This window comes from Vombatus ursinus, unplaced genomic scaffold (genome assembly GCF_900497805.2).
Source record: "Vombatus ursinus unplaced genomic scaffold, bare-nosed wombat genome assembly UNPS02015255.1, whole genome shotgun sequence".
NCBI classification, from domain to species: domain Eukaryota; kingdom Metazoa; phylum Chordata; class Mammalia; order Diprotodontia; family Vombatidae; genus Vombatus; species Vombatus ursinus.
This window is the reverse complement of record NW_020955033.1, coordinates 30374986-30397936: the sequence shown is the minus strand read 5'-3', so window position 1 is coordinate 30397936 and position 22951 is coordinate 30374986. Positions and strand designations below refer to the sequence as shown.

Below are 22951 nucleotides of genomic sequence, written 5' to 3'. Positions count from 1 at the left end.
GTTTTGTAATTGTGTTCATAGAGTTCCTGGGTGAAATTGAGATATTTTAAGGCACATAATTATGTATGTTGAAGTGCCTTAGTATAAAGGCAACAATTGGGGATCAAAGCTAGGTGGGGTCAGATGGGGCAGTTATATAAACATCAATTAAGCACCTGTTTTCAAAACACTGCTTCTTAGCCTCGAGAATAAGACAAAAGCAAAATAGTCCCTGCCCTCTAGAAGCTTAGATTGTACTAGCAAACACAATATGTATCTATATAAATAAAAACTAAGTATTTCCAAAGTAATACTTAGTAAGTTCAAGAAAGAGGGACCCCCTCAAAGCACCAACCTAAGTAAAGCTACACTTGATCAAAAAAAAAAAATCATTGTTGAGTTTTCAAAGGGCTTGCCTATAGACTAAGCAAAGAAAAGGGCAGGAGCAAAAGATGTCAAAAGACCAAGTAATTAAATTAACCAATTAGAGGCTGTCAACAAACTTGAGAACAGCATTTGCCCAGTAAAACCTGATATAGCATCCACCTCAGATAAACTGAAGTTAACTACATTTATATTACATCTTTTTTTCCCTCGGAGGGAAAAGAGCTCATTGAGCTCACAGGATGAGGTGACCATTGATTTTGTGAATCCCTATGCAACATTCAGATAGTAAATAGCCAAGCATCATTCTATTTTATAGTCAAGGAAATCTGAATCACAGGGCAATGGACTAGCAGAACAGCAAAAAAGGAACCATTTACTTAGGTTCATATTTATAGGATGTTTCCTTTGAACAGCCTCAGCAAGTATTTTAAACATTGAAACTCAGGTCACATTCAATGATATATGGTAGCTGCTTTAGTTAGGATGATGTATTTCAAAGCTATAGTTCAGAGGTCAGCCTGGGTAGTATTGAGGCCAGCAACAAAGAGACCTGGACAGAGATCCTGCTGTGGAAAATTCATAAGGGCTACTGGGAACAGATTTTTAAAGGAACATTAGACAGAAGTCATTAGAAAGTGCATGAGGGGCAGCTAGGTGGTGCAGTGGATAGAGCACCGGCCCTGAAGTCAGGAAGACCTGAGTTCAAATTCAGCCTCAGACCAAACATTTGACCCTTACTAGCTGTGTGACTCTGGGCAAGTCACTTAACCCCAATTGCCTAAAAAAGAAAATGTTCAAATTTGACCCCAGACACTTATTAGCTATGTGATCCTGGGCAAGTCACTTAACCCTTCTTTACCTCAGTTCCTCATCTGTAAAATGAACTGGAAAAGAAAATGACAAACCACTCCAGTATCTTTGCCAAGAAAATCCCAAATGGTAAAGAATCAGACACAATGGAAAAAGGATTGAACAGCAAAATGGTAAAAGTTGAGTGCTGGCTGGCAAGAATCTGGGCTTGGGAAGTTTGTGATCTTTGATTTTTTTCCAAAATCTAGTTCATGTTATCTTACTATAAGCTCAAAACAAATAGGATATAGTTCTTTTATGACTGTTTGATGTAGTTAAGATTGTATGGAGAGTTTCATCTTTGTTTTTGTTTTAAACTTCCATTGTTTTCCCTTGACCTCATAGTCAGCTGGTATCTGATGAACCTGAGAGAGAAGGGAAAAGAAAGTTCACCATTGATCTGGGGGTCTGGTCCTTAGCTCTTTAGGGGCATAGAAACTTGGTTTTAACAAATTTCCCAGGGGTTATCAAGTTCTGGGGAACTGAATCACAACAACCAAACTCTCATGACTGATTTGTAAGATAGAATTTTACTTTATTAATTTACCACGTGTATATGTCAGATATATCTTCTAGTGTGTTTGTATATATTGTATAAGTTTGTGTGTTCATGAGGTATATCTAGTATATTTCAGTTGTTTTTCAGTCACGTCTGACTCTTCATGACCCCATTGGGGGTTTTCTTGGCAAAGATACTGGAGTAGTTTGCCATTTCCTTCTCCAGCTCATTTTACAGATGAGGAAACAGAAGCAATAGGGTGAAGTGACTTGCCCAGGGTCACAGAGCTAGTAAGTGTCTGAGGCCAGATTTGAACTCAGGAAGGTGAGTCTTCCCAACTCCAGGCCCAGTACTATATCCACCTCACCACTTAGCTGCTCATACCTAGTATATACAGACATATCTCAGTAGGTCATTATACCCAGAAAAGCAATCTATGGATCACCAATCCTTACTTGATGAACAAAGGATCAGAAGAAAGAAACTAGATCTTACAAAAAAAAAGATATTAACATCAAGATAATCTTGACATAGTGGATTTGTAGTCTGAAGACTTGGTTTCAAGTCCTGATTCTTCCTGTTACTAGTTGTTTGATTTTGAGCTATTATTTAACCTTTTGGGGCCCAAAGTTTTCAATTATAGAGACAAGCAGCAAAGGATTGGGTTCAAATGCCACCCTTGATGCTCATTACTTTGGGCAAGTCATAACCTTGCTGGTTCTCAGTTTCTTCCTCTGGAAAACGAGTATGTTAGAATAGCTATTTTCTAAGTCCGCCTTCAGATCCCCACCTCCCAGTGTTGTGCGAATAAAGTGAGATAATATTTGTACTTTACTACTTAGATCTATGTGGGCAGTAAGATGACACAGTGGATAGAGTGTTGGCCTAGATTTGGGAAGACTTATCTTCATGAGTTCTAAAGTGACCTCACATACCTTCTAGCTGTGTGACCCTGGGCAAGTCACTTAACTTGTTCCTCAGTGCCTCATCTATAAAATGAGCTGGAGAAGGAAACGACAAAGCACTCCAGTATCTTTGCCAAGAAAACCCCAAATGAGGTCAGGAAGAATCAGACACGATTAAAACAACTCGACAACAAAAAAACTCTAGATCTGGAGACTACTGTAGACAACTATAGAAGAGGGATGAAAATATGAGCACTAGCCCCAACTTCCTTATATTTCTGAGGTTCAAATGAAATACTGTCTGTGAAGCACTTGCAATATAAATGTAAACTATTAATATCTTTTTCCGTTATAGAGATAATTTTGTCCATGATGGCATTAGAATCCAGCATCGTTTGGATGGTGCTGGAGAAACACTAGAGTTTCCATTTTTGATTGTTGCTCTTTCCTTTTTCAATATTCTTTATCAGTCACCAAAAACTTCTGTGATACAAACTTACCATACAACTTGATTACAGCTTACTTTGCCTTAATTACATTAGCTTGGTATCTTCCAGGTGAGAATTTAACGTTGGTACCCTAGGTTACATAATGGGTATTTGGAGACACTTAAAAATGATTTTGTTTGGTCGTTTGATTCCCTGGCTAATTTCACATTTTATCTGTTGATTCTTGTTAGTGTCTACTTGGGAGAGTAGTTGTATTTTCTGATTCTGTCCCCTCTGCTCTGATTATCATTATATTTTATCAGTTAAAAATGTTCAATGTCTTAGTGTGTTTGTTTCATGTGCCTAAACTCCTGATGAATGGTTAGCTGCCAATTCAGAAAGCAAAACCCAAACAGAAATCATACTGTCCTTGTTTTCACTGTCTTCCAGTGTCATCTTGCATTACAACATATAAGAAGACACCACCTCCAGTCCCACCAAGAACTACCACAAAACCTTTCATTTCTATCACAGCCCAGAGCAGCACAGAATCTGCCCAGGATGCCTACATGGATGGACAGGGGCAAAGGGGAGATATTATCAGTCAGTCTGGACTTAGCAACTCCACAGAAAGCTTGGATAGTATGAAGGCTCTGACTGCTGCCATCGAAGCTGCTAATGCCCAGATCCACGGACCAGCCAGTCAACATATGGGGAGCAATACTGCCACGGTCTCAACCACTACCACTACAGCCACAGTCACTGCAGAAGAAAGAAAGAAAGATCACTTCAAGAAAAACCGATGTCTGTCTATTGGAATACAGGTAACAAATCTGATTTCCGTTTTCCTTTGGATCTCTGTCCATCTCCCCTCTCTAACCAATGCCTAGCAAATGCTCAGCTCATAGGAGCTGATAAATGTTTGCAGATTGACTGATTTGATACATTACCATTTTCTGCTTCTCTGGAGTTGAGATACTTTGTTTCTAATGTCCCCCCTCCCCCAGTTTTGTGACTTTTTATTTTGTTGTATAAGTGCTCATCTGACCAAATTCTCAAATACTTATGGGTTTTTTTTCCCAGTAAATAATGGAATTGTTCCCTGACTTTAATCCATTCCTCAAAATGAAGAACAAATAAACAAATGCGAGCCCAGGTAGTCAAACAGAGTAAAGTTGTCAAATTGGTCACCCTGGTGAACCTTTCATAGTTTTACACTCAGCAAAGAAGTAATTTCCTTGGACTCTCAGGGTTGGGCCAGTTGGTGAACTAAAAAGTTCAGCCGCTTACTTAGCAGCTGCAATGGGGCAAGTATGTGAATCACTTCACACACAGGTGGGAGGGATGGAGTCAGAAAAGGCCAGAGCAAAGTAAGCCTGAGAGTTCAAAGCAATAATTTATTTACAGCAAACCCAAGCTCCGAAAAGTCTTACATCCAGCTCAGCTGAATTGTCCCTAATTATTCATGCATGGCATAAAACTGTTAGTCAATTCAGCTGGCCTCATAGTTCAATTAAGCGTTATCTTTTCCTCAAAAGATAAGATCCATCTGATTCCCACTTGTTTTAAGTCAGTTAAGCATAGTTCCCTCAGCCTAGAAATCTCCTCCCCAATTCCTTCACTTACAAAGGAAGTCAACCTATCCTCCTTCAGGTTGGGTGTAACCTGTGTTCTCTCCCAGGTGATTTTTGAACGTTAACAGCCAGAGTTCATGCTCAAACACTTTAGTCACACCAGACCAGCTTCAGAAACCTGATTGAGGTCAAATCACCAGACTGGAATACACAGCAGAAGTAACCGTTTAGCTCTGTAGAAAGCTTCCCTACCCCACCCCCTTTAAAAAAAAAAAAAAAGGCAGGTGCTACAATGAGTAGCGTAGTGGACTAAGAATGAAGACCATGAATCTTGCTTCTGCTGGGTACAGTCTGTTCTCCACCTCAGTTTCCTTAGCTGTAAAATGGAGTTAATCCTATCTATCTTTCAGGATTATATAGTGGGAGTAAGTTTTAGTACCTCAGTAAGATAGTAGGAACAAGTTTGTGAATTTAACATAATGTGGTGAAAATAGATTACCTTAAGATAGTTTCTGAAGGGGCAGCTAGGTGGTGCAGTGAATAGAGCTCTGGCCTTGGAATCAGGAGGACCTGAGTTCAAATCCAGCCTCAGACACTTAACTCGTACTAGCTGTGTGACCCTGGGCAAGTCACTTAACTCCAATCACCTAAGCAAAAAAAAAAAAAAGTTTCTGAACTTAGCATAACTGATTACATTTTTTATTTCTTTATTAATTTATTTTGATTTATCAACAATCACTTACATATACTTTTGAGTTTAAAATTTTTCTCCCCCTTCCTCTTGACCACCCACCCCAAGATGATATCTGATCTAGATGACAATCTGATATAGGCTATACATATACATTCCTACTAAACATATTTTCACATTAGTGATGTTGTAAGTAAGAATTGGAACTAATAGGAGGAACTACAAGAAAGAGGAAACAAAACTCAACGGAAGAGAAAAAAAAATAGCAAATAGTATGCTTCAATCTGCATTCAAATTCCATAGTTCTTTCTTTGGATGTGGATAGCATTTTCCATCACAAGGCCTCTGGAGATATCTTAGATCCTTGTATTGCCAGGAAGGGTTAAGTTTATCAATATTAGTCATCTCACAACGTGGCTGCTATTGTGTACAACGTTCTCTTGGTTCTGCTCACTTCACTCAGCATCAAACCATACAAGTCTTCCCAGGTTTTTCTGAAGTCAGCCTGTTCATAATTTCTTATAGCACAGTAGTATTCCATTACATTCATATACCACAGCTTGCTCAGCCATTCCCCAATTGATGGGCATCCTCTCAATTTCCAATTCTTTGCCATCACAAAAAGAACTGCTATGAATATTTTTGTACATGTGGGTCCTTTTCCCATCTGCATGATCTCTTTGGGATATAGACTGAGAAGTGCTATTGCTGGGTCAAAGGGTATGCACATTTTGATAGCCCCTTGGGCATAGTTCCAAATTGCTCTCCAAAATGGTTGGATCACTTCACAACTCCACCAACAATGCATTAGTGTTCCAATTTTCCCACATCTTCTCCAGCATTTATCATTTTCTTGTTTTGTTATCTTGGCCAATCTGATAGTTGTGATGTGGTACCTCAGAGTTGTTTTGATTTGTAGTTCTCTAATCAATAGTGATTTAGAGCATTTTTTCATATGACTATAGATGGCTTTAATTTCTTCATCTGAGAACTGCCTGTTCATATCCTTTGACCATTCCATTTTGTTTTCAAGCTCAATTTTGTAATTCTTCAGCCTTGAATAAGTAGCTTTCTTTAAGTTGTTTTTCAGCCCTAGGGTTTGGGGAGGACCAACTGAGATAACACATTAAAGTACCTCATAACACATAAAGCAAACCTCAAAGTACTTTATTTGTTGTTGTTGAAGGGACCTGAAGGAAGTCTTATACAATTATCCTGTTAAAACGATGAGTTTATTAGATTAGTTGCTTGTCACCTTGAAAAGGCCAGGAAAGTCTACACTGAGGGCCTAAGGTGTGAGACGAAGGAATAGAGGAAAAAAGAAAAGGTAAGCATGGAGATGTATGAAGAGGGAAGAGCAGAAAAAAGAAATTGTTGAATGAAGACCTAAATGAGCCCCCACCTCACCCCAGAATAAGTGCTGTGCTTTGAGCAGTGGGGAAAATATCGGAGTGTAAGGACAAATCCTATTCCTGATTCATCATTTGTGGTACTAAGGTGTTTGCCCGTTAATCAGATTAGTCAAGCCCCAGGACAGACTCATTCATATATTTACTTCATTTGTTTTGGCTAAAAAAAAAAAAACCACAAGAGCCAATTATTGACCTAGCCGAGTTTTTGGAAACAAAACTTTATTCCATTGGTGAATCATTTTCTACTACCACTACCCAAGAGAATTGGGGGTTGAGAAATGGGGGTGGGAGAAAGAGGAAGTTCTCCAAATGCCTCTCCCTAGAGACCATAGCCCTTTCCCTTTTACCTTCCCCTGTGGAAACTAACACTTCCTCAAGTTCAGTACCAGAGAGGCTCCATCAATCCATTAAAATCCAACAATGCTCCTTAAAGTTCAACAATCAACTACTCCTCCTTATGTCTTCTTTTCACTACAGACTTTTGAGGCCTCTCTCCCAGTAGATAGAGTGCTGGGCCTGGAGTCTGGAAGATTCCTCTTTGTGAGTTCAAATCTGGCCGCAGACACTTACTGGCTGTGTGACCGTGTTCACCTTGTTTGCCTCAGTTTCCTCATCTGTAAAATGAGCTGGAGAAGGAAATGGCAAATTTGACTGAAATGTTCAGACTTGTATCTACTTTGCTCTTACCCCACCTAGAATGCCTCCCTACCTTCGTTTACTGATATTGATATTTCCTCGATGTTTCCTTCAAGACCCACCTTATAACCTGCTTTCATGAAGCCATTTCTTTAGCACCTTTACTCTGTACTACAAATTCTGTCACTATTACATAGTACAAGGGTTCTTCACTTTCTCTGTGTCATGGATCTTGGGAGCTCTGGTGAAGCCTATGGACTCCATCTCAGAATAATATTTTTAGATGCATAAAATACAGAAGATTACAAAGGAAACAAATTATATTGAATTGAAGACATAACCCCCAGTCCAGTTCCTTGTTCATTGTTCACTAATTGTTTTTTACAACATCTCCCCAGTTTGAGTAAAATTCCTTGAAGTTAGAAAAAAGTGTTTTCTACATAATTGTGTCTACTACAGTGTCTCTAGGAGTGTTGCATACTCAATAATTACATAATGAATTTTGACACTTGGCAGTGTGATGTAGTGGAAAGTCAGATTAAAAGGTCCTGGCTCTGGCACTTAACTTCCGATCTGAACTTGGGAAGGTCATTTAAATTATCTAAGCCTAGGTTTCATATATGAAAGTGCTTAGCACAGTGCCTGGCATACAGTAAGAGCTTAATAAATTCTTGGCTAAAAGGAATAAGTAGGACTTGAGGACCTTCTGGCTCAATATATGATCCTGAGATTCTGATCTTCAGCATAGCAGATCTTGACTTCCTGCATAGTATTCCTCAAATCCTCAGTCAGTTCACTCTAAATTTGGATCCAGTTTGCACCCTGGTACAACGGATGGCCTGGAGGCAAAAAGACCTAAATTCAAATCTTCCCTCAGATACTTAATAGCTATGTGACCCTGGGCAAATCACTTAACCTCTGTTTGCCTCAGTTTTCTCATCTGTAAAATGAGGATAATAATAGCACCTACCTTCCAAGGTTGTTATGAGAGTTAAATGAGATAAGTTTTGTAAAGTGCTTAGCACAATGCCTGACACATAGAAAGCGCTATGAATGTTAACTATTATCATAATTTTTAAAATTTAGAATTGATATTAGGATCAAGCATTTAAAGGGAGGGGCGGTGCAAGAGGCATTAGAAATCATCTAGGCCAATATCTCATTTTACAGATGAGGAAACTGAAGTTCAGAGAGATTAAATGACATGTCCAAATTCATCCAGGTAGTAAAAATGTCGAAGGCAGGATTTGAACCAAGGTCTTAACTCCAAATCTTGTACTCTTTCCATCATACTGTGGGTTTTATATCTCTTCTCACCTTAATTAATACCCAGTTTCTCTTTCATCTTTATCTCAAGCACTTACCAACTTCTGCTGGTAAGTCACTTGGCATAAAAAATTAATGTGTCAGAAATCAGTGCTTTATTGCAGTTATGTTAGCTCCAGCCTGGTAAGATTACTCACAAGTCCACATATGATTTGGTGAGTGAGAATATTTTTTGCCAAGGAAGACATTCTATTTTATAAATTTTAGGATGCTTGAATATGCAATTAAAACTCCTGTAATCTACTCTTAAATGATCTCTGACAGTTTCCCATTGTCCCTAGTAATCAATTTTTAAATGTTGTTATGAATCAAATTCATGAGTGTTTCTAAGTTATCGAAATATTCCCAGAAGTAAAGGAGGACATGTGTCATACTCGTTCTAAGTATAGTTTACTGTTCTCTCCTACACATCAGCAGAAACAGGTAATACATCTGTGTCTGTGGGTGTGTTGTGGCTAATGTCTAAATACAGGCTAATCAGTGTTAGCTTACTGCTGGGACATGCAGGTTGGGATCCTGAAGTTCCCTTTGGTCCCGACTCTTACTAGAGGTGCTTAGACTATAATTGTACAAGTAGATTATAAATATCAGGTTTTACCATGCAGGGTCCTTAGTTCTGTTTCATGAGTTGCTGTGGTTAAAAGCCATTCAGAATTTAATGGCCAATCTTTAGAGCCTCAGTGAATTTAGCCAGGCTGGTCCTCAGACACATACCCAATCCATCAGGAGGTTCATATTCCAAACTTTTCCCCCTTAATAGGATCTAGGCTGTGCTAGCACAACTTTTGAGAATCCCTAGTCACCTCCATTCCACAATGAGGTGTCAGAATAGGATTTTAGTGGGAATATGTACAAAGTATACTCTTAGTAATACCTAGTGCATTAAACACATTTCAAATAAGAATTATTATTATTCCTTTTTAAAGGAAATAGATGTGAAATACTTAGGAATAATGAGACATGGATTTGTTCATATGTGTCTTTGAGTATAAAAACACAGGTAATTTCCTGTAGAAAGTGGTGATTTTTAGTAAATAATAATAATAATAGTGTTGATAATGGTAATAATAATAGCTAACTAGCATGTATATCATGCTTTAAGGTTTGCAAAATGCTTTACAAATATTATCTCATTTTATCCTTAAAACAACTTGGGAAGATAGGCACTATTATTATCTTCAGTTTACAGATGATGAAACTGAGGCAGAAAGATTTTTAAAAATGACTTGTCAAGGTTATACAGCTAGTAAGTGTCTGAGGCCATATGTGAACTAAAGTTTTGATGACTGCAGGTTCAGAACTCTATCCACCAGAGAGCCTATATATTTATCTATGTATGTATCTACTTATGTGTTATTTTTCTACAAGCACTTATTATCTCTCCAACCCCAATACCTATTTTTAAAATGAAAAAATAAAACCCTTATAACAAATTGGCATAGTGCAGCCAAAACAAATTTCCACAATGGTTGTATCCAAAAGTGTATGTTGTTCTGCATTTTAAGTCCATCACTTCTCTGTCAGGAAGCTGGCATATTTTATCTTCAGTCCTCTGGACTCATGGCTGATCATTGCACTGATCAGAGTTCTAAAGTCTTCCAAAGTTGTTTTTCTTTATAATATTGTCGCAGGACATAAACTATACTCTTAATTCTCTTCTCTGCATCATAAATATCTTCCTAGTTTTCCCTGAAACTGTCTATTTCTTATGGCCAATGTACCTTGTATCATAATTTGTTTATCTGTTCTCTAATAGGTGGGCACTCCCTTAGTTTCCAGTTTCGGGCTACTATGAAAAGAGCTGCTATAAATATTTTTGTATGTTTGAGTCGTCCTCCTCTTTCTTTTAACTCTTTGGGGAATAGGCCCAGCATGGTATATCTGGATCAAAGGGATTTACACTTATTACTAATCAGTTTATTGATCAATTTGATGAATTCCACAGACTTTTTTTAAGGGTCTAATTGCCACTTTAAAAGAGGCCAGTATTATTAGAAGCACAAGCTCCTTGGCCACCTAGGTATTAGCAATTCCTGCCATAATTGTTTTTTCATTTTTTATCAATTGGCTTATTGCTATGCCATACTGTGTTTTCAAGCAACAGAAATAGATTCTAATTGTAATACTATTAGTGAAGATTAAAAAAAATTACTTTAGTCAAACCCTCTCACTGCCATTTTTTTGGGGGGGGTGGGCAGTCTGGACCAAATTTTCACTGATGTGGAATAATCTCTTCTCTAAGTAAATCAGTAACTCATAGTCTTAGAGAGTTGCCTGGGCACAGAAAGGTTAAGTGATTTTTAGGCAACAGCATTATAGAATTATCAATGTAGAGCTGGAAGAGATCTTAGAGGTCACCTCTTCTTACAGATAAGGAACCTGGGGCCCAAAGAGATTAATTGACTTGCCCATAGCCATAGGTAGTAAATAGCACAGCCAAGATTTAAACCTAGGGGGCAACTAGGTGGCACAATGGATAGAGCTCCGGCCTTGAAGTCAGGAGAACCCGAGTTCAAATTCGACCTTAGATACATGACACTTACTAGCTGTATGACCCTGGGCAAGTCTCTTAACCCCCATTGCCTCTCCAATAATAAAAAAAAAAAAAGGCAAAAGAAAGATTTAAATCTAGGTCCTCTGATTCCAAATCCAGCATTCTTTCCATCCTACCATGCTATTGCCTGTGCCCGCACAGGTAATATGTTCTGTTATCTTAGAATTAAAGACTGCTAGAGCTAGAAAGAGCCTTCGATATTGTCTAGTCCAGCCCTCTGATTTTGCAGAAAAGTAAAGTCCATGGAGGAAGAATGATTTGGTCAAGGTAACTTGGCTAATAAAATGGTAAAGCTTACACTGAACCCAGTTTGCCTGGCTCTAAGCCATTTTTCCCTCCTTCAACTTCATGGCCACTCTGGGAAATTGTTTTAAAAATTACTTGCTTGAAGTTTTTATTTGTAATAGAAGTGGTTTATATTTTCAGTTTCTAAGATTATACTCTTAATGTTAGAGTGATAGCATCATTTCTATTATTGCTTCCTCAGAGATAATTTCCTCAAAATTCTTGGCTGAAGGTCATACGGTTATAGATTTAGAACAAGACAGGACCTTGGAGGCCATTGTGTCCACCTCCTTATTTTACAGATGAAGAAACTGAGGTCCAGAGGAATTAAATTACTTGCCCAAATTCACCCAGCTAATATGGACCTGGGTTGGGATATGAATCCATCTCCCAGACTCCTACTCCAGTGCTTTTCTGACTAAACCACACTGCCTCTCATGGCCCTCAAGTATATTTTGCCAAATCCCTAGCCTTTATTCCCCCAGCAATAATTTCAGACTGTCTTAAGAAACCACATTTTTGTTATTGTTTTTTTTTAAATGATGGATTCATTGATTCAACAAACAGTACAAAATTCCTTTCTATATTTCAATTAGGTTCAGAAATGTACACTGTCAGTTTGATTGTTGCCATGTATTTCCAGCAATACATTTTAAATAAGCACATGAAAAAAATCTTTAAAAAAAAAAACTCACAACAATCATAATAGTACACAAGTATAAGAAATCATTAAAGTTGTCAAGAGCTGATTAATCAATTCTGGACCTTAGGACACTGAAATATTCATTGTCATCATCTGGTAATAATAAACAAAATCTCAGTTAAAATGATAACTCATTAATCCAATTTAATATTGCCACATTGGATAGGGTAGAATAATGACAAGACCTAAAAAAGTATAATGCTAACCCTTAAGAGGCAGGCCACTCTACCCGTTTTCTTAGAAGCTAGGATTCTCAAGCCCCTACTTTTTAAAGTGAATCCATGCCTGAAAACTTTTAGCTGAACCAAAGGGAAACATGGGATTGATCAAGTACAATGGAATTTCTTCTCCTAACTCCCTCCAGTTTTTCCCTATTTTTAATATAATAGGAACATACTTGATTTAACTAACCTGTTAATTTTTTGAATCTTAAAAACCAAAACTTTTCAAGCCCTAGAAAATTAACCTGGGCTGCAATTTTTTTTTCTTCTTCTTTTTTTAAAAATTAATTTATGTTGATTTATCAACAATCACTTCCATAAGCTTTTGAGTTTTAAATTTTTCTCCCCCTCCCTCCCCACCTCCCTGATATAGGCTATACATATATATTCCTATTAAACATATTTTCACATTAGTGATGTTGTAAGTAAGAATTAGAACAAATAGGAGGAACCACCAGAAAGAGGAAACAAAACACAACAGAAGAAAAAAAATAGCAAATAGTATGCTTCGATCTGCATTCAAACTTCATAGTTCTTTCTTTGGATGTGGATAGTGGCTGCAATTTCAAAATGGAGAATCTTATTAATCCTTTTAATTGATAAGAAAAGACAAAAAGGAAAGAAAAAGGTGACAAACATATCAGTGAAAGAATTGTACACTAGCTAGATGATCTTATTACAGGCTCATTGTCAAATTACTTTGAAAAGAAGCCCCTTCTGTGTTCTCTTTTCTTTGTCTTCACCTGTGAAAGGTATCTTTTGGGAAACTTTCAGCATGATCAAGTAATTGCAAAGAAGCTTCTACACTTACGTCTCCCCTGGCATTAAGTATTAAGCAAAGAACTGAACAGAACTACTATTTGTTGTTGATAACTCCAACTTGAATATTTGTAAAAACAAAACAAAAACCCTAAAAAAAAAAAACAGTGCCTAGATAAAAACTAAATTTAAAAAGGTAGGGTATGAAGTTCCATAGAGTAGCTAGGTGGCACAATAGATAGAGTGCCCCACATGGAAGGAAGACTCCTCTGGTAAATTCAAATCCAACCTCAGACACTTACTACCTGTGTGATCCTGACCAAGTCACTTAACCCTGTTCCTCATCTGTATAATGAGCTGGAGAAGGAAATGGCAAACCACTCCAGCATCTTTGCCCAGAAAACCCCAAATGGAGTCACAAAGAGTTGGTCTTGACGGAATAACAACAATGAGGTTCCATGAATACCTTGGCCTACCTGAATCAATACTTGCATGAATGTTGAAAAGAAACAAAATGTCAAGTTATTCATCAAAGAAGACTTAGGAGAGTGATCAGGAAATCGTGAAGAAGTTGGCAGGTGCTCTACAACACTGACCAGTTTGTGTAAATCCGATTTATGGAAATGGCTGTTGTGAGATAATAATTGTGAAGACCTTACAGTGCCTAGCACATAGGCACTGTACAAATGGTGGTTGTTGTCATTATCACCATAATAATTATTATCATAAAATACACTTTATTTGGGGTTTGGAAGACTAAAGAACAAATTTGAGTTGATGTTATTTAGATATTTTAAGAAATCTGTTATAAAAATGACTCTCTGGAAGAGATGAGGTAAAAGGATAGAGGGGGAAATAAAATAAAAACAAAAAGAAAAATACAATAAAATAAAAATTTTAAATAAAATGAAAGATGTCAATAAAAATTTATTATAAAAGTATTATTTAGACCCTGTAGGAAATGTTGGTCGATGAACCTCTATGAGCAGATTTCTCAAAAATGATAAAGTTGGACTAATCTTTTCAGGTTCCTTTCTTTTTTTTTTTTAAAGGCATTTTGTTTTTGTTTTTTCCCTACTTAATAATATTTTATTTTTTCCAATTACATGTAAAGATAGTTTTAAACATTCACTTTTAAAAATTTTGAGTTCCAAATATTTCTCCCCCCCACCCCCATCCTCAAGACAGCAAGCAATCTGATATAGGTTATACATGTACAGCCTCATTAATAATATTTCCACATTAGTCATGTTGTAAAAGAAGAAGGGGGGGGGCAGCTAGCTGACGCAGTGGATAGAGCACCAGCCCTGAAGTCAGGAGGACCTGAGTTAAAATCCGGCCTCAGACCAAACACTTGTCACTTCCTAGCTGTGTGACCCTGGGCAAGTCACTTAACCCCAATTGCCTAAAAAAAAAAATTAAAAAAAAAGGAGAAGAATCGGAACAAAAGGGAAAAATATTAGGTCCTTTTCAATTCTAATAGTGTATGATTTATGGCTCAGCAATGGGGTGCAAAAAGAAAGTATGCTTTATTTGGAGTCAGAGGACCTGGCTTCAAATCATGGCTCTGTCGCTTCAGCATGTCTTTTTTTTTTTTGGTTAAGCAATATGGTTAAGTGACTTGCCCAGAGTCACACAGTTAGTAAGTATTATGTGTCTGAGGCCAGATTTGAACTCAGGTCCTCCTGAATCCAGGGCCGGTGCTCTATCCTCTGTGCCACCTAGCTGCCCCTTCACTTCAGCATGTCAACTTAGACCTCTCTAGACCTCAGTTTTCTCGACTTTAAAATGAAAGGGTTGAACTCGATGACTTCAAAGATACTGTCCTTCTCTTCACCTGTGATCCTATGCTAATCTACCAAATGATTGGCCCTAGCTACTACAGAGAATATGGTTCCTTCCCTTAAGGAATTTAAAATCCATTTGGATTCTACTACCCAACGAAACCATTGCTTTGTTGTTTTCCTTCCCTTTCTTTCACTGAAGAATGTCATGAAAGAATCATATACATTCACAGGCTTCCCTTCCTCACCAGTCACTCTCTAATATCTGACAAATCTAATCGCACTCACCCAACTCTACTGAAACTATTCTAAGGTGACCAGTGACCTAACTGACAAGTCTGGTGGGACTCTTTTTTTTTCATTTCTGCAGCGTTTGATGATTGTTTATCCCATCTCTGATAGGCAATTCTCCTTTGGGTTCCATAGCCCTTTATTCCGATTGTGCTTTCATCTCTCGGACACTGACATAGGAAGGACAGCGGCCATTTGGAAAAGTGAGTGATCAGGATAGTGAAGTGACTCAAAAATATGTTTTAAAAAGACAGGTTAAAGAAACTAAGGATCTGTAGCCTGGAAAAGAGAAGAAATCAAGGTCTTTTAATATTCGAAGGCCTGTCACCTGGAAGACTTAATCTTCTTGCTTCCCCAGAGGACAATTAGGAACAATGGGTAGAAGTCATTGTTGTTCCATTGTATCTGACTCTTCGTGACCTCATTTGAGGTTTTCTTGGCAAAGATGCTGAAGTAGTTTGCCATTTCTTTCTCCAACTCATTTTACAGATGAGGAACTGGGGCAAACAGGGTTGTGACTTACCCAGGGTCACACAGCTGGTGAGTGTCTGAGGCCAGATTTGAATTCACTTCCTGACTTCAGGCCTGGCACTCTATCTACTGCACCACCTAGCTGTCCTATAGAAGACACAGAGACCACCAAATATAAGGAAAAGCAACTTAACACTCGGAGCTGTCCAACAATGGAATAGTTGCTTTCCTAGGACTGAAGTCCCATCACTGGTGAAGCTCTTCAAGCAGAGGCTGGATAAGTTGTCGGCCTCTAGTATAAAATATAAATACCTTTGTTTAACATTTAAAGCTTTACACAACCTGACCACTCCCCCCCAAAAAACTTAATTTCTAGACTTATACATTACTCCCTTTCCTACACTCTACAATGCAACCAAACTCACCTTCTTTCTTACTTACTTCTCTACACTTTGGCACTGGCTTGCTGTCCACATGCCTACAATGTACTCCCTCCTCCCTCCCTCCTTCTGCCTCTTACATCCTTTATTTTCTTAAAGATTCAGTTCAAGCACCACATTCTACTTGAAACTTTTCCTGTTCCCCCAACTACTAGTGCTCCCCCACCTAAAATTTCCTTGTATTTATTCTGAACATACTTATTTAGGCTCATGTTGTCTCTACCACCACCACCACCACCCCCAGAATGTAAGTTCCTTGAAGGCAAGAACTCTCAATTTTGTCTTTGTATTCACAGCAGCTAGCACAGTTTGTGTCACATAATAGGTACTTAATAAATAATTGCTGATTTATTGATAATTCTTATTTTCTCCATCTATCAAAACCTACCTATCTTTCAAGTTTCATTTCAAATGTTATTGCCTTAAATAAATCCTTTCTTCATAATCCAAACTGAGTATGACCTTCTTCTCCTCTGAACACACATAGCTCTTGGCTTCAGTTTTTGTTTTTGCTTTTTTGTTGTTGTTGGGTTTTTGGGTTTGTTTTTTTTTTTTGGTGAGGCAATTGGGGTTAAGTGGCTTACCCAGGGTCGCTTGGCTTCAGTTCTTTATATCGCATTAGCACCCACATTCTTTAGCAAGTGTGAGGAATCCCACGAAGCCTAGTTCCTCATCATGAAGAATTTATTAAATGTTGCAAACTGGACAACCCAAAGTCATTTCCAGTTCAATATATTTAAAACAGAACTCATTATCTTTTCCCCAAAACCTCTTCCTCTTCTAAACTTCCCTGTTTGTGTCAAGAGCACCACCATCCTTCCAGTGACCCAGATTCTAAACCCAAGTGCCATTGTCAACTCTTCACATTCACTCACCCCACATATTCAATTGTTTGCTAAATTTGTTTCCTCTTCCACAACTCTCTGCTTATACAGACATCATCCTAGGGCAAGCCCTCATCAGCTCTCCCTTGTACTATTTCAGTAGCCTACTAATCAGTCCCACTTCCTCAAGTCTCTCTCCACTATAATCCATTTTCCTCATAGCTGCCAAAATAATTTTCCAAAAGCATAAGTCCAACAGTGTCATTGTCCTGTTTGATAAAATTACTGCTAGAATCGTATATAAACTCATGTTTTTAAAGTGAGCCTTTCACAGTCTGTACCAAAACTACCTTTCCAGTCTTATTTACATGTCACTTGTCTTCAGCAACAGGCCTTCTTACTGTCCCTAATACATGGTGCTCTATTTCCTGTCTCCCCACCTTTGCACTGGCTCTTTTCCATGCCTGGAATGCACTCCTTTTTTTTCACCCACACCTCTTAGAATTCCTAGTTTCCCTTGGGACTCATCTCAAGCAGCACCTTCTACATGGAACTTCTCTTGATTCCCCCAGATGCTAATGCCTTCTCACTAAAATTGTCTTGTATCTATTTTCATAGGCATACATATGCGCCTGCTGTCTCCCTGAGGGAGGTAAATTCCACGCCTGAGTGTGGACTATATTTCACTTTTATCTTTGCACCCCCAGTACCTGACTCATAGTAGGTACATAATAAAAGTTTAATAATTGATTGATCATAGAATTATAGGTTTAGAGCTGGAAGCAAATTTAAAGCACTTCTAGTTAGATCCTCTCATTTTACAGGTGGGAAAACCATCCTAGAGAGCTTACCTGTCTTACCCAAGGTCAGAGAGGTAGTCAGAAGGGGAGCTGGAATGCAAACTTGGGTGCCCTGACTCCAAATCCAGAGCTCTTACCACCAAATCATCCTGCGTTTATCATAGTCTGTTATAATTATTTGTGTGCTTGCCTCATCCCCTTCACTATGACAACCTGCCTCAGGGCAGGGCCGGCATCATTCTCATCTCAACAGCACTTGAAAATAGAAGCACTTAACAAATAGTTGGTGACCTGGGACAAATTGAGGTAAATCGGCCTTGATACTGAAGCAAACTTCTTCCCCTCCCCCGCTGCCTCCCATACAGGAACTTCTTATGTTCATCATGCTAGAGCAGGAGATAATCCCCAGGTGTAGCCAACCTAGGATCTACAGGTAAAGGCAAGTAAGTGGGCTCTCACCTGGTTCCAGTGAGGAGTGCCAGGGTGTGTGTGGGAGGATTAAAGGCAGATCCTAACAGGATCACGGAGGAAAGTCTGTACCCTTGAGGAGAAATCTAAATGAGGAATCTGTTTGAAACATGCAAATGAATACAATAGGCTTAAGCGCCATAAACCTGTGCAGAACTAATTATAAAAAAGATGCAAGCTGGCAAATTTGGCTGTAAAGAGAATCCACTGACATCAATGACTCAATCAGACATACGTTTCTACCAGAAAGAAAAGTCCCCCTCCCACCCCCACCCCCCAAAATAGATTAAGTTTGCAAACTTTTGATGAGAATAGGGTTGAGGTCATGTTCTACCTTGTGTTATGTTGAGTATATTATAATACACCAGAAATGATACACTTACCTGAGAGCTTACCTCCTCCCAATACAGGAGGCAATCTGTTTTTCAGCACTTGAAACAAGTTCATTACTTCAAGGGGCTTCTTTCTATGATTCTCCTATGCACCAAGATCCCCTCTTAGCTTCCTTATCAATGTGTCCCTCCTCCCCTTGCCAGGTATTCACTATACCTGATTTATTTCCTGCTTGGCCAATAAATGTTGCCATTTAATAGATGAGGTAATCCAGTTAAACCTCCTCAAGCTCAACATTTCACATGCTATAAAAGTAGTCTGCGGCTTTATGAATTCTTTAAGGAAATAGAATATCATGTTATTTATTGTGCTAATAATACTGTAAATTGATAAGGGTAGAGGCAATTAGGGTTAAATGACTTAACCCAGGGTCACACAGCTAGTAAATGTCTGAGACTGGATTTGAATTCAGGTCCTCCCGACTTCAGGAGCAGTGCACTATCTACTGTGCCACCTAGCTGCCTCTACAAAATATCTCAAATACATTATGTAATTTGATAAATGTAATAATATAAATACAAAAATGCAGATGTTAGAGCTCAGTGAGGTAATATGTTTATTTTCAGGAGTAAGACAATCTGAAAATGGCCAATTAAGTTTATAGAGAGACTTTTAGAAGCATATAAAAGAAGTATATAAAAAACTGATCTGTCAATAGACTTTGAGACAACCATTATTTATGCAAATCTCAAGTTAACTCTCATTTGTGATAAGCAAAATAAAAAAAATGGATGTAAGCAATAGAGACTAGGGTTCATATACAATCATCTTTTTCTGTTTTACTTTGTAGAAATTTTCTTTTTTCTGGTGCTTGTTAAATGAAGACCAAAAAAACATGAAAAATGTGGGAAAAGTGGTCAAGAGAATACTTGTGAAGCAGTTAAGTTTTGCGAAGTTTATTTTGATGACTTCATGGCAAAGAAAGAAAATAAAATTAGTTCTCATTTGAGTAGAAGTTTGTTTTATTAGACTTATCTCAAAGTAGAACTAAGTAGTGTAAATGACCCTAATTTCCCCTCCTGCTCCATAATTGGGACATTCATGATTTTGCCATTTTTGGACATGCTGTCCATTTTAAAATAAGCCAGTTTCATATGTGTGTGTGTCTCACAACATTTGCATATCTGATAAGTGGCTCTCGATTTATATTTAAAGGGCAATTCCTTTATTGCAAAAAAAAAAATTGGTAACTTGAGAAGTTGACATTTCAAAAAAATGAATCAGTTTCACCAAAAGAAGTCTCCTTGACTATAAACATCTTCTCTACTAACTCTAATGACAAAAATGGTTTATAAATAGTTCCCTCTTGTTGGGCTGTGTTTCTTTTGTAGTCTATATCTGCATTCCCCAGGCACATCCCAGGCTAATCCAAATGATCAATAAAGTCCTATAGAGGCCTGTAATTCTATGAGTCTGAGGGTCTATCTACAACAGACAAATTTAAATTACTCATTCTTAAAGGGATAAAATCTTCAGCATTTCCAGGAGCCATGATTCCATTGTCAAGAGTGCTCTCTTCACTAATACATATTACAACCTTTCTATGCCTTAGTAGAATAGATCCAGGGCTAGAAGGAACCTTAGATATAATTTAGTAGACTATATCCATGACTTTATGAGGCCAAAAAAAATCATTTATTTTGATAGTTAACCTTCTGGTGATAAGCTTTTCAGTAATAAGTTAGGCTATGTAGACACTCCAGTGATAGTTTATGTTCGTATCTTTTTAAATTGTTAGCATCTGCCAGAAGCTACCTTCTATCTACTAGCCTAGCCTTCAGGAATCCAGAATCACAGTCCTATCAGAAGGAAGTAAAGAATGGGCCTTTAATGGAGAGGGCTTAAATTCACATTCATTAAGAATGTATGGAAGAAATATCAGTATCCATCAGTAAACTTATTGGAATTTGGTGTGTAAACAGAATGACTTTTAGTTGGAGAACGAAGGAACGTGTGGATTGATAGAAGAGTGATGGCCCAAAGAAAGTATAAAGACAGATCTTGCAACAGAAAGCTATAGACAGTGTGGTACAATGGAGAAGAGGGTTGGATTTGGAATCAGAAACTGGATTCAAATCCGAGCTCTGCGATTTACTCTCTATGTGACCTTGGGCAAGTCCCCTAAGCTCTTTGAGTCTCAGTTTCCTCATATGGAAATGAAGAGTAGATGATCTCTGAGATCTCTTTCAGATCTCGGATCTGTTCCTCAGATTCTGAAGTTCACAAAGCAAACCAGACATATCTATATCTATATCTATATCTATATCTATCTATCTATCTATCCATCTATATACTTGAGGTTTTCTGATGAAATATTATATTTTTTTCAAGCTTGAGAAGTCTTATTGAGCATCTCCACTTATCTGATTCTTTCTTCAGGTTGATGATGTCGATGAGCCAGTCAAAACAGGGGAAAATAAAGTAACCAGTAAGTTCCAGTCCATAGGAGTCCAAGTAGAAGAGGAGAAATGGTGAGTAAATACCCACTAGCTTTCTTATTTCGCATTAATATTTGGCAAGTCTTTCACAGATATTTTTTCCTATACGATCTCTGCAAAGTGGACAGATTTCCCCAGTTCTGTAGATAATAGAGTAGTCACTCAGCAACTTTATCTGGAGTGCTGATGGCTGACCCTCCTGCCACTCCACTATGAAGTCCATTGTGTTGGGATGGACAAAGAGAAGAGATTCCCCTTCTTTTCCTGACGTTATCTACATACTCACACTCACATGCACACGTATACATGCTGCTCCACTTGAAAATGGTCATCTTATTCCTTTCTCAGAACTGTTCACTGACTCCTTATTACCCATTTCAGTAAAGTTCAAACAGCCTGGCATTCAATGCCCTCCATATTATGGAATCATTCTACTTTTCTAATCTTCTCTCGTACTACTCATACTACTCTCATACTACATGTGCTACTCTATATGTGTGCTATACTCTATACATTAGCCAAATGAAATGGTTCCTTGCTAAATATAATTAGAAAGACTCATTTTCAGGAGTTTAAATTTAGCCTCAGACGCTTACTAGCTGTGTGACCCTGGGCAAATCACTTAACTCTGTTTGCCTCACTTTCTCATCTGTAAAATGAGCTGGAGATGTAGATGGCTCCAGTATCTTTGCCAAGAAAACCCTAAATGGGGACATGAAGAGTCAGACACGACCGAAATGGCTCAACAACAATAACAAACGTAATCTGAGCCATCCTTCCTATATGCCTTTGCTCACACTATTCTGTACGTCTGGAATGTCCTCCTTTGGCCTCCTCCGTACTTATTCCCTTTTTCTCTCCCCCTCCCTACTCTAAACTCTTTATCCTTAGTGTCTTAATGCTTCAGCTGCTCCATGGTGACCTCATTATAGGTCCTCCCTCTAATGTGAAGATCACAACTCAGCCAGAAACTCTTAACAACTTTCATCCATGCCCTTTCACAAATCCTTCATGAAGGATCCATCCAATATACTAGGGGCTTTCTTCTGTTTTTTAATTGTATGTGGGGATCCATGCAGCTCTCCAACTATCCATCTGTTGTTTCTCAACCTCCCTGCATGACCAGTCCACCTTTTCTCCCCATACATTTTTTACCTTCTCCATGGGTTGAGAAATCCTACCTGGCCCTTCAGGCCCACGTCAAAGGCAACATTCCCCAGGAATTCATTTAATATCAAGTCTCCCTTGCCTCCATCCCAACTCCAAATAATACTTTATTTTCTCTTATGCACTTAAGGATAACTTTTTATGGATCTCTATGTATATGTAATATATTCCACCTCTCCCCCCCCCCACACTATCAGTTCCATGTCACTGTTGCCATGAGACAGGCACCAAGTCTCATCCAAATTTTTAATCTCACTCTTCACCTACCTCTGTGCTCTGCACATAATAAATGCCTAGTAAATCTTGTTAAAGTTGAGGTTAAAGAAGCTCTCTGTCTTCTTCTTCCCCAGAACTATCTTGCCTGGAGTATTTACTCACTGGCATAAGCTGGGGTGCATCAAGGGATGCCTATCCTCTACCAACTCAGGCTACTCAGTGACCAGGAGCTGAGGTGGGAACAGGTTAGCTCAGCATGCTTACAGTGTGTGGACATATGCTACCCAAGAAAATCTCTCCTAAAATAAGCACTAGGAAATCACTGTAATCTTTTCCCTCCCCTTTTGCTTCTCTACTGCCCAAGGCATTTACAAAGCAGCTGCACCCTTGCAGAAGGGTGCAGAACAGTTGCCTGGCCCCTCATAAATTCACTTAAAACATTCCATCTTAC

The 22951-nt window shown here is 38.3% G+C and overlaps 1 protein-coding gene across 6 annotated transcripts in view; it reads left to right on the top strand.

The window, feature by feature from the left end:
- Positions 1–22951, top strand: part of LOC114031836 (disks large-associated protein 1) — a 411078-nt gene that overhangs the window by 314640 nt on the left and 73487 nt on the right. For 5 of the 6 annotated variants that reach the window (XM_027846987.1, XM_027846986.1, XM_027846988.1 and 2 more), the window contains 2 exons: positions 3498–3871; positions 21059–21150. In XM_027846987.1, the coding sequence (XP_027702788.1) occupies positions 3498–3871; positions 21059–21150 (466 nt within the window). The remainder of the gene's footprint in view (positions 1–3497; positions 3872–21058; positions 21151–22951) is intronic. The other variant, XM_027846991.1, reaches the window with a different exon arrangement.